Source organism: Opisthocomus hoazin, chromosome 27 (genome assembly GCF_030867145.1).
Source record: "Opisthocomus hoazin isolate bOpiHoa1 chromosome 27, bOpiHoa1.hap1, whole genome shotgun sequence".
NCBI classification, from domain to species: domain Eukaryota; kingdom Metazoa; phylum Chordata; class Aves; order Opisthocomiformes; family Opisthocomidae; genus Opisthocomus; species Opisthocomus hoazin.
In genome coordinates this window covers 6,325,196-6,337,528 of record NC_134440.1, presented here as the reverse complement: position 1 = coordinate 6,337,528, position 12,333 = coordinate 6,325,196, and the positions used below count along the sequence as shown (strand labels likewise).

The window sequence follows — 12,333 nt, the reverse complement described above, 5'->3', positions numbered from 1 at the left end:
CAAACAAACATCGCATGGAAACTTCACAGGGAATAAAGCACCACGAGCCAAGAAATTCATGTGCTGTAGACCAAAAGCCCAGGGAAGCACCAGAAGGCAGGGCACCGTTACAATCTGCGTTGCAATCCGAGAAGGACATACCCTACTAGGCAACCCAAGAAAGGACAAACATTGCTATAGCAATCAGATCTCCAGAGGAACAGAAGAAATATCTTCAGTAGCTACAATACCCCAAAACAAAATTTCGGAACCAATTCTTAACTCCCGCCCAGACAGTATATTTTCTGCAATCACAACCGCTCCCTTTCTTCACATACACTCTGAAGCAGTAGGTTTTCAGATTGTCATCTGAAGTGCTTGGTAAAAGTCACTGTAAGCAGGAAATCAAACTTAACTAGGTCATCGGTCCAATCCAGAACAGTAATTTCAAGGTTTCTTGCCTTCCATATGCCACCTCTTTATCTTCCAGTACTGTAGGAAATCTGTTGGTCTTATTAAGAATTATGAGCACATGCTCAGCTCTGCGTGGAGGTGTGCTTTTGCACTCACAGCATCACAGAATGTTAGGGGTTGGAAGGGACCTCTGTGGGTCATCTAGTCCAACCTGGGTTATCCTGGCTCTGCAGCGGGAAGCCCCATGGGTCAAGTTAAGCGTGTCTGTGCGAGATTGCTGGGCTTACATGCAGCAGGACACGCGGGAATAAACAGCTCCCCTAAAGCCTGGTTACTTCGGAAACGCAGGGACAGCCATCACGATGCTCTCAGGAGTGCTGCTGGAAAACACCGCAGCGCTTTGCACCGAGTTACACCTTTCTAGCGGGGTAAACCATGAACCCTTCAAACCTCAGCTTCTTCTAGAGTTAATAACAAACAGGAGGCAGGGCAAGTTAATTTGTACCTAGAATGGCTCGATAAATAAAAACCTTCAGGAAAACTGGAAAATTCTAGCAATGACACAGAGCTGCCTTCATTTAAAGCCTCCACTCCTAAGTGTGTTGACAACCTGGTGGCTTATTTGATACCTGTCTGCTGTCAATCCTTTATAAACATCACGATTGCACCGGTTGTCTTCAAATTTCAGTTTGTTGCTTACAGAGCAAGCAGTGGGGAGATGCCAAGGCCTGCGGGGGTCGGGGGTCGGCTCCCCACCCGCTGCTCAGAGGCATTTTCCTGGCTCAAGAGGCTTGGCAGGTGGGCAGGTCGGAGGGGGTATGCTCCAGGGGAAGCTTGCGTTGCCTTCGCTCTGCCTGCTGCGTGGGTAAAGGCTCGCCAGAACTGTCAAGCTGCCACCCTTCACCAGCCTGAAATTCAAGAGTATGTTTAAAAAAAATGTAAACAACCCGAGCTGCTAAGCTGGCCTGATGGCTGGCTCCAGCTCCACTCTCACTCAGAGGGATTGCTGCCTACCTTGGTACACAAAGCCACGAGTAAATATTGGTTCAATCACAGATAGCTCATGGGCAAAAGCACAAGGCTACAGGCAGCTCAGACAAACAGCCTGGCAAAAGCAACTGCTACCAGGGCAGCACCTCCCCGGCCCCTCCTGCGGCACCCGAGGGCTGCCCTGGCTGTTCGCACAGCTCCGGGTGAGCTCCAGCCAGCGACATTGCTAAGCGCTGAATCCACGGGGATTACACCCAAAACAAAGCAGCGTGCAGAACAAATGCGCAGCTGGGAGAAATCCCACTTTGCCAGTTCTGCTGGTCAGAGGCCGTTCGCAGGCTTGCAAAGGGGTGAACTGGTTCCCTTACTCGCAACTCTCTAAAGGACGAGCGTGGCATGTAACTTATTGCAGGCTAAATAACCTTCCCTGCCCTAGAGGCTGGTTCATTTTATTTACGGGAAAATATGCTTGTTAATGCTCTTATCACAGGAATGATCTAATCGGGGGGGGGGGGAAGTCTCCTTTGAATATATCCATTTTAATGAGCTGCTGGGCGAAACGTTTAGGCAGGCAAAGCTGACTCTGAACTCGTTTCTGACAGAGCAGATTCTGCACAGGTCTTAACGCTCATCCTGCTGGCATCTGTGTGTTTTGATAACGTTTCCAAACAAAATTACGAGTTACAAAAGCCGAGCTGTACTGTGCACTTCCTCGTCCCTAAGGTTGACTGCTCCAAGCACAATAGGAACCGAAGAAAAACAAGCCACGCCGTCCAGCTCGGCTTCTCGAGCGAAAAGTGAAAGTGGCCCATCCTGTAATGAAACATCAGATGGTGCCGAGCTCTCCTCTAAGGGAAACAGGAGGCTAATCAATAAACGAATAAATCCTCCACACAAAGGCTCCAGCAAGCAAGCGAGGGAAAGAGGTCATTAGAGAAAGAAAATATTCACAGAAGAACTCCAGAAAGTCGCTGTGCACCGAAATACAGATTGCATGTGATTGCAGGGGGGCTCACTTGTTCAGGACCCTGCTCTGCGAGGTGCTGCGCACCCCACTGCTCTCCCCCTTGCTAAAGGGGGCAGGAAAGCACCCGATCTCCTCTCCGAGGTGAACTCCCCTCTGTGACATTGCACTCTTTGCAAGAACCGGACCTCAGTCACCTCTCGTTACTTGGGGGGGGTGAGCAGAGGGAGAGCTGCATCTGGCCCAACGGAACCGAAACAGAAAATGGCTTGTGGAAGTGAGGACGTTGCAATGTCTTCCAGTTTGTTGTTTCGCAACTACTTCTGAATTCCTCGTGACCATTTGTTCATAACTGGCAGTAACACCCAGAGAAAAACCAATACAAAAATCAAGCTTGTGGAGCATTATTCTTAAATTACAGAACTGTAACGACAGACTGCTCAAGCACACTTCTTCCCCCCAAAATGTAAAGGTGCCATCCTCCGACCGTATCTCGTCTCTCGTGCTGGCGGCTAGCCCACTCTCTAGCTGACTACATTTCCTGTTTTCACTTCAGCCTTTTCCCCTCACCCCCACATTATTTTTAGATGGAAACTGAACTGCAACGCCCACTAAGTTTGATCCTGCAGACTTAAAGAAAACAACCCAGCACTTACCAGGTGACCAGCACTATGCTGGATTACACCCCTAAATCAGATAACGAAACTTTAAAGCACTTTAAGCATGTTACCTCATCTGCATTCAATATATGGTCCTCTTCATACCAGCTGCTTTTAAGTGAGAAAGCAGAGATCCAAAGTTTCTTTCATAAGAAGTACAGACATTTGTTGGCCTGACGCACTAGTGACTGCTTTCTTCTAGTTCAATATCTCACAAAGATCTTGGAAAAGAAATTCTTCCCTGTGCTGGTAAACATTTAAGAATTCCTGCTTAACTTCGCAGCGGCATGCACAATCCTTCCAGCACAAGTGGGTCTTGCAGAAAACCTGACCTTCAAATCAAGTCATTCTCGCACGGATGACAACGAGGAGAGTTTTCCAGCTAGAAAACGTGTTCTAATTACCTGTCCCACAAAGATCAGAATAGATTCTAACACACCAAATAGTGTTGCTAGTAGGGGAGCGCTTAAAATTAGATAACTGGTAGTTAACTGTTACCTGTAAGGAAATGAACCAGAAGTTCTAAGGAAGAAGATGGGTAGACTTCAGAGCCCTGCTTTATAAGGTTTATAAACTATAGGTCTTGGAAAGTTTAGAAATAACACTGTCCAGTGTTTTGATAGTGACCTCACCAGCTTTTGCTGTACTTCTCCACACAGAGCTGATGAAGACAAACATTTAAATTATCCTGGGACTAAAACTGGCTAAATTACAGCATGGAGAAGTCATCACATGCAATGATTTCTGTGAAAACACATCATGACGGACATCTCTGCCTCAGATTCTGCCCTGTTTTCGTGCTTGGCTACATCTTGAGATAACTCTTAAAACTGTAAGAACAAGTAGAGTCTTCCTGGAGTGGAAATAGAGAGAAAAGGCAATCAGAATGACTTGACTGTATAGCCTAGTGCAATTAATTTATTAATTTTTCTTTTTTTACCTTTTTTGGGGAGTTACTAAGTGTGTAATGCTATGTAAGGACTGCACACTCCCTAAAAGAGAGCTTGTGTTTTTCCTTCTGTTGTAATTCCCTAGTCAGCAAATCAGAGAGAGATTAATTCCCATGAAGCTGCTAAATATCATAAACATCTATTTTCACGTTCAACAAGAGCTATGACAGCATGAGGCAGGTAAGCAGAAAATATCTGGGGGTTTCTGCTACATGTCAAATACCGGGTTTTTTTCCATTCACCTTCACTGGAGCTTTGTTACTCCTCTAGAACACGGACGCAGGAGCTGCTTCAATGAAGCCGGCAGCAGCCCAATCTCCAATAACCACCTCAGTGGCAGAAAAACACACCAAGGCACTAACGTTTGCAGCCATGTTATTTAGTTATGTTTTAATCACCTGAACAACAGAACAGTTTATCTTTCCTTCTCGAAATAAAAGATGTGATACAACTATGGTGTCAACGTGCAGGATTTCAGAACCGACAAGTCTTACGAGTGTTGCAGGTCCCGTACATCTGTCTAAGCACTAGTTTTGTGTCGTCTGACCACGAACACTTGCAAACCTGAAAACAGACAACGAAGAGGAAAGACATACAGTTACTTATCCTGCCCATGTCTTGCCCTAACATCTATTTACATCAGCTACCAGTTTTGAATTTGACTTCAACTTAGTCCTGTGCTGCCACAAACTCTTCTTCCAATCTAGTATCTTTCAGAAAGCGAAAACTATAAAAGCTTGACAAAGAATCATCAACTGGTGATTTTGACTAATGTTTGAGACCTCTTGTTAAAAAAAAAAAAAAAAAAAAGCTGAAAACCATGCTGAAACAAGCTAAAAAAGGAAATTCTAGAAAATGAAACTGCTTGACTTTCCTCAACCTGAAACAATTTAAACTTCGATTCCTAATGTGGAATGTAGTGTGTTGGTTCTTCTGTACTTTCCCTGTTAACAGGTCTGGTTATTGAGTAACTCAGACTGTACAAGATTATTTTCCCAGGTCATTTCATACAGCCTAATTGCCTGTGTAAGAACACAGAACAACTGGGACTCGTTGCACGGGCTCCTCCGAAGCCTTCAGTAAGCAGTTGAGGAGACAACTGACCAAAGCTCCCTGCGGCATCTCCTGCTTTGGGGACTACGCCAGTCCTTTGCCACGTGTATTTTTTGGAGATGGGGAGGCTGTGGCAGCTGGGAGCCAGTGGAATGAGGGGCCCTTGGATCATATATTTGCAGACACCAGCACAGGATGTGAGATAAACTAGAGCCTCAGGACTTCGAGGGATGAGGTTCCCTATCTGCAATTGTCCATTTTGCCTCTGTGTTGAAAGCTACTGCATCACAGCAGACGCGGGCAAGTAGGAACGGATGCCCACACATCCGCTGTTCGGTTCACTGCCCAGCGTGTTAGATAATACCAGGGACTGAGACGGGTTTAGACTGCGATGCCAAGCTAGGAGTGCAGCTGGAGCAACTGAGACACCAACGCACAGCTGCTTCTGCCTACTCTGCTGCCACGGGTAGGGTAATGACGGCAAACCAGTGGTTAAAAAAACAGCTGGAGATGGCAACATCTCAAACTGCCTCAGCTGCTAATCCTGAAATTGTGAGTCAGAGGCTTCTCTGTAAGGATTTCTGAATCGCTGTCACTGCTGAACTGGAAGCCAGGCTATCTCAGCAAAACTGCAGCTGGAACTAATCCCACACGATATTTAATGCACAAAACCAAAACAGGTTGATCGGGCTTTTTGCAGACTACAGAGCAGCACAGCGTTATCCAGGTCACTCAACTGTAAACCGGAATGATGGCCCACTGAGATGACAGACATCTAAAGGGCAAAGCTGTTTCCAGTGCCTCACTGAAGAGGAAAGCAGCTGTAAACATGATGTCCTCTGACACAGTGCCATTATAAGGAATTACAGCTGGATTACTACATAAATAATAAATGCTATTATTAGGAATAATGCAACCTATCACAAAATGCTAAGGCAGTCATTCCATCGACTAACACATTCATTCCCCCATCAGGAAAACCTTTCTAAACCAACATGCACAACATGAATTGCCAAATCTTCTCTGATGTGCTTCATTTGGTCCGGATATTCCCGAATTGCAGCTATCCCATTGTTTCAAGTTGGTCTCTGGGCAATGCATTAAACGGCAGTCAGCTTCCCCTCTGTAAACCAACAGCCAGATCTGGAAAGCGGGGTGAGAGCAAGCACTAATGTCTCAGTTCTGTTGTGCTCTGGGGACTAAGCGCAGATATCTGCAGCAGGAAAAGGATTTTTCTCTTGTACCTCTTACCCCCAAACTAGTGACTGGCTGCTGGCCAGGCCAGGCTTCTCACCTATGCTGCAGGAGAACAGACAGTGTTTTCTTTTAGCAACACACTCTGTTCCATCACGGTCAATCAGAGCAGTTTAGGGATACAGAGGGTGAGCGGGGCTTTATACACTTACACTTGTGCAAAGTGGAACCAATCAACGGGATATCCACGTGCTCAGAGCTCCTGGATGGGAATATTTTAAAGCAATTAAAAATAAGCAAGATAGTAACAAAATTAAAAAATGCCCAAATGCAGCTGTGGTACCTGAAGGCCATAAAATAGGTGTGTTGTAGACAAGATGAATAGTAAAAAAAGAAGTACAGCCATTTACAATTCTTTTTAAGAAAACCATGAGTTTGAAAATCACTATAGCATATCTTTAATAGTTTTCTTTGGCTCTATGAACACCTTTAACCACTTAATTTACCAAGCATACCTGACTGCAAACTGGACTCAGCGTCATTTAAATCGTTATTTTGAGCTTTCACAGGATAAGATCCACTGCTTCGGATGTGCCCTGACTCCTGCGATGTGCTTCTGACTTGGTTTGCAGAAGAGGGCTGGTCTCACCTAACATGCTGCCATAGGCTGAAATGTTCAGAAACGGCTCAAAGATCTCCTGCCACGGAAATTAGAACCTATTCACCTCTTGTACACATTTGCTGCTTTTAAGAAGAATTTTGAAGATTGTCCCAGTCCCCCCAGGGATGAACCTTTGTTTTCCTCTCTATTGTCCAAAAGAGAAGCAGGGTGTTCGTTTTTCAAATTTGCATCCTTTCCCCCAGACCCCGTCCTTGCCGTGGGGCTGCAGAAAGACCCAACCGTTGTCTCCAAGCCTCGCAAACCCACGCAGGAGACGAAGCACCGAGCGCTGGGCTGTTCGTTATGGGGGTGGGGACACAGCCCAGATTCTGCCGTGGAAATCACCAGGATTTGTTCACATCCTCGTGAGGCACAAAGCCTCTTCCCGTTTACAAGCTCACCACGGACCCGCTCCCCGGCCAGCCGAAGCCGTGACTCACGGCAGCACACGCAGGCTGAGGGCGAACTGGGAGACGTTACCTTTGGAGGTGGGAGCACCGGCACCCCAGCACCGTGTCGCAACCCCAGCCCACCCTTTTAGGGACCCCCTTCACTACTCGGGGGAGTTTTTAATTATTTTTTTTAATTAAAGTTTCTCTCAGCATCGAGCCGAAAAATGCTTCGCGCGGCAGCTGGGAGGGCAGTGATGCCCCCCGGGCCAAATGCTCCCCACAGGAGGCCCTGCCGCCGCCTTTCCGCTGCCTCCACCGGCGAGCGGGCAGCTCCGAGGCCGCACAGCCCGCCCGTACGGAGATCCCGGTCCTTCTTCCCCCGCCGCAGCCCTCACGCCCAGCCGCCCGGCCCGGTGGCCCAGCCTCACTCCCTCCCGCCACCGCCCCGCTCCTCCCCGGCCGGCGCATGCGCGGAGCCGGGGCTGGCCCCTCCCCACCGCCGCCGGTTACCTCAGCCAGGCGGGGTGCGGACGCGGGACTCGAACCGGGGGCTCAAAGGGAAGTGAGGGCTGGGGAGCCGCACCGAAGCCAGGCGGCCGAACCCCGCCCACCCACAACAGGGATAGCCAATCAGAGACCGCTATTCCCCCCCCCCCGATTCCTGGCGCCCTTCTAACCAATAGCGAAACCCCTCACGCTGCCAGCCAATAGAAAAAGAGTCTGGAGTTCCGCCTTCCGCGCTCCCTTCAGCCAATGGGAGGGGAGACTTTCTAAGGGACAACCGGGCCGTTCACCGGACGGGAGCCCTTTCCCGGTGGGGGGCGTGGCCAGCTCCGCGGGGCGTTGCGGTGGCGGGAGGCGTGGCCTGGACAGGGTGTATAAGGACCCACTGCGGCAGAGGCGCCATTTTGTGTAGCAGCGCCTGGAGAGCGGCCGCCGGGAGGCAGCGGAGGGTTTCGGGGTTCGGACCAGAGCGGCCGGATGGTGAAATCCTCCCTGCAGCGGATACTCAACAGTCACTGCTTCGCTAGAGAGAAAGAGGGGAATAAAAGCACCATCATGCCCGCTGTGCTGAGCCTCAGTACCGGACAGAGCAGGTGAGGGCCCGGGGCCTCCCTCAGCCTTCGCACCGCTGGGCGCTCGCCGCCTCTTCCCTTCCCCTCAGGGCCCGAGCCCTGATCGTCGTCGTCTTCCTCCTCCTCGCTCCAGCGCCGATCGCCTCCCCCGTGACCGGGGGGGGAGGGGTGCCCGGTTGTGGGAGGGGCGGCCCGCGCCGCCGCCTCAGCGCTGCGGCCAGGCCTCCTCCTCCGCAGAGAAGGGGGGGGGGGGGGAAGAGGGGGGAAAAACAGAAAGAAAAGGTTTTTTTGAACGCTCAAGGCGGTGCCTGCGCTCTGTAGCGCCGGGTGGGTCCGGTGTGAGGGGCCGCCGGGCCGGGCCGCTCCCGCCGTGTGCCACGTCCGCTGCCGGAGCCGGGGGAGGAGGCCTCGACCCGCGCAGCCCGGTCCCGCGGCCGCTCCCGAGCCGGATGACGGGCTGGGGGCAGGGCCGCGGGTGCCCTCTTCCTACCCGGGGGAAAAAACCCCGCGATCAGGTACCAAAGGATTGGGAGCCGTTATCCCCTTACGTAAGCGTAGATATTCTTGAAAGCTAGTCGAGGGTGCTGAGCCTGAAGTAGGACGTGAGGAGAGCTGTTAGCTGAAAACGAATCAAAAGATTAGCTGTTTGTTTTAATCAAAAGATGAAACAATCCCGACAGATGCTGGGTTTCAGGGTGACCGGTGTGGAGCGATGGAAGTGTAGGCCATCAGTCTGCCTTGTGTGAAGGAAGCCGTGGGTAGACCTCGTCTGTGAACTAGGAAAGGAGTTCTGAAATTTTTTTAGAAAGCCGTTTTGGTACTTGACTGCCGTTTAAAGATTTTTTTTTTTTTTTTGAAGAGGAGTAAGTGCATGCAAACATTGCTCTAAAATATATTTTCAAGTGCGGATTGTGGGCAGCCATTACGCACTGCCTTTCACTGGGCGAAAGGTGAAATTGTATAAAGGATTGCGGCTGCACGCTTCTGAACAGGGCGCTTAAAGGCTTTGTGATAAGGAATCAGTAGCTCCACAATAGTTCTGAAGTAAAATAAGTATCTAATGATAGTACTAAAGTGGCTGTCTTTCAAAGAGCCTAAAATAATGGATTGAAGACTCATTTAATTGAGGGAGTGCAAATTTTAATTTTTAAAATAAAACTTCGCAATTGCTATGCTTATTAATGCCTTCCAGTGTATAATATTTGACCTATATGGCCGTTCAGTGCCTTGCTAATAGGGATTATTCATCACGTTTCAAGCTCCTTAAAAAAAAAAATTAAACTCGTACAAACTGTGCAAAATGGTGGATTATTTTGTACATGTTTATTCGGATTTGCAAATGGCTGCTGGCACTCGCAGACAGGACGATTGTGAAAATTTCCCTAAGGGCCTCGATTGCTGCATCTGCTGAGATGACGCAACCCGAGAGTGAGCCTGCAGGGTGAAGGATGGTGCAGAGGGAGGGGCCAGCCAGCACAGCCCTTGCTCTTCCTACAGTGGGAGGCTTATTCGCTTAAGCGAGCTTACATGGATGGGGTAAAACTTAAGAAGAAATATGTTTCGTATCCAAGAAATCTGGTTCACATCTCAAGAGGAGAACGTTCTTAACCTTAAGTACTGAAGTCAGCCGAGCAGTGGAAAACTGCTCTGAAGAATTTGGCAGAAAGGCTTGCAGGTTTTCAAATGCTCAGGTGGGGTCTTGGAGCTCTGGTGAGCTCAAGTGAAAACATTTGAGGTAGTGACATCTGTGAGATTGTCATGTAATTTTCTGACTTCAAGCCAAGAGTGCTGACGCAGAGCTCTAAGGTAATATAGGGTATAAGGTAATATAGGTGTAAGGGCTGTATATCACAGGGAAAAATGATCCCTAGCTTGCTGGGCCAGTATACTCCCGATAACTTAGGAGAACAAGGTGGGTGAGAAAATGGGGTCTTGCATATGTGATAGAATGGTTCTTCTCGTGGGACCAGGTCAAGCATACTGCTGCCTTGGTGTAGAAATACACCCTGGTCACTTCAAGGTGAGAGTATTTTCATTTCCAAGTTAGTTGTTCCCTCAGAATACTGCAGGAGTAGCTTTCTGACCCTTGCGAGTCTGGGCGCGAGGCAGTGTTCCTGTCCCTGGTCTGGAGGTTCCTTTGTCTTGCCACATCCCTAGGTTGCAGTGGGAGGGCTTCCCTTTGCTTCGGTTTCGGGTACTTTTTTAAACAGTGATCAGGTGGCCAGATTTAAAACCTTCACAGGGCTTTGTCTAATACTGCCTGTTTGCCCCTCTAACTGTGATCCCTTTCTAGTTCCAGGGTTCCCTTCAATTGCTGTAGTAACCTCGGTCCGGGGCCTCGGTGGTGCTCCTGATGTCCCTCACCCACCCCTGAAGATCCCAGGTGGGCGAGGGAATAGTCAGAGGGATCACAATCTTTCAGCTAATTTATTTTATTCGGTGAGTATGAATAATAAGAAGCAGCTTGCTATAGTGAGCGTGAATACGTTTCTTGCCTCAAGCCCATTAGTGGGAGTCATCCCTTCTCCAAAATGAATTGGAAATAACTTTGCACGTTTTACTGCTACAGGATAATCGGCTGAATGTAACAGAAGAACTAACATCTAATAACAGGACAAGAATTCTGAATGTCCAGTCAAGGCTTACAGATGCCAAACACATTAGTTGGAGAGCAGTGCTGAACAACAACAACCTCTATATAGAAATTCCCAGTGGTGCTCTGCCTGAAGGGAGCAAAGACAGGTAGGTGGAATGAAATGCAGCTGCGGATTAACTTACCTCTTGTCTTGAAGGCCTGTCAGTAGGGTGGCGTAACACTTCACTGTTGTTTGCTTCCATTGTTCTGGAAATTGAAGTCCAAATACGGTGCTTGATGCTCCCTTGTAAGAGGCTGCAACAAAGTGATCCTGGTCTGAGGGCTGCTTCTACCTGTTCCATCAGGCAGAACCACCCAAAAGGTCGGTGATTTCAGTCACTGGTAGCTACCTTTACCCACCTAAAACACCAGCCTGGTTCTGAGTCTGTCACTGTAGTTCTCCCTTCAGCTGCAACAGAAAAATGTATTTTCTGTGTTACTGAAGGTTTAGATTTCTGCCCTCAAGTTACACCTAGGATTGGGGATCTGCTCCAACCCTAGCCCCTTAAGCCTGTGAATTCACGTGCACGCTGCCTCGCGGGGCCTTGCAGGCTATCTCTGAAGGAAGTGCTGGCTCATGTGCATTGAACACCTTGTGTTTGTCTTGTAGTTTTGCAGTTCTTCTAGAGTTTGCTGAGGAACAGCTTCGAGTTGATCATGTGTTCATTTGTTTCCACAAGAACAGAGATGATAGAGGTAGGTGTGAACTTGTAGCACTGTCTCTAGAGGTACCAACGCAGCATTTGAAGTTGGTTTTGGTGGATGCTTTAACTGTTGTACAGTATCAAATGGATGAAACTTGTTTTCTGCTTTTTTTTTTTTTCCCCTAGCTGCATTGCTCCGTACTTTCAGCTTTTTGGGCTTTGAGATTGTGAGACCAGGGCATCCCCTTGTCCCCAAGAGACCAGATGCTTGCTTCATGGCCTACACCTTTGAGAGAGACTCATCAGAAGAAGAATAGATTGCAATGTTTGCCTCTTAGAGCTTTCTTGTTGTCTATAAAGATGATTCTGTAGAAATTTTGTCAACATCTATTACAGTACATATAACTCTGTATGAAACGTTGTGACCAACTGCTCTGGCGGTGAGATGTTGAGAATTTCAGACTCCACATCTTTTTCTGGATTTGTGCGCATGTTGTGGTTGTGCAAATAAATGCTCCCTCCAAATTAGCAGTATATTTCTTGAAGTGTAATACTGTGTTTGTGATACTGAAGTATTTGCTTTAATTCTAAATAAAAATTTATATTTTACTTTTTATTGCTGGTTTAAGCTGTTTAAGACTTGCACTCTGGAGAGGTGGCTCTGGAACTGCCTCAACCATTAAAGCTGCAGGTACGGAAAGGCGTTGGTCATTCTTTGCTTG

At 48.3% G+C, this 12,333-nt stretch overlaps 1 protein-coding gene and 1 long non-coding RNA gene across 3 annotated transcripts; one reads left to right on the top strand and one right to left on the bottom strand.

Annotated features, from left to right (window-relative positions):
• Nucleotides 1-3,778: 3,778 nt before the first annotated feature.
• On the bottom strand, nt 3,779-7,812 carry LOC142364573 (uncharacterized). Of its 2 annotated transcripts, XR_012766292.1 has the most exons (4): nt 7,767-7,812; nt 6,416-6,465; nt 4,355-4,520; nt 3,779-3,859 (listed from the first exon to the last, which is right to left on the bottom strand). It is a non-coding gene; the product is annotated as an uncharacterized LOC142364573 (long non-coding RNA). The 2 variants fall into 2 exon arrangements; XR_012766291.1 differs by lacking the exon at nt 3,779-3,859 and having other exon boundaries at nt 4,329-4,520.
• A 340-nt stretch (nt 7,813-8,152) lies between these two features.
• OAZ1 (ornithine decarboxylase antizyme 1) lies at nt 8,153-12,227 on the top strand. The gene is given in 6 exon segments (XM_075444332.1): nt 8,153-8,353; nt 10,626-10,683; nt 10,685-10,771; nt 10,902-11,074; nt 11,578-11,663; nt 11,798-12,227. Coding segments are annotated over 6 exon segments (651 nt in total). The 5' UTR covers nt 8,153-8,237; the 3' UTR covers nt 11,929-12,227.
• Nucleotides 12,228-12,333: the final 106 nt, after the last annotated feature.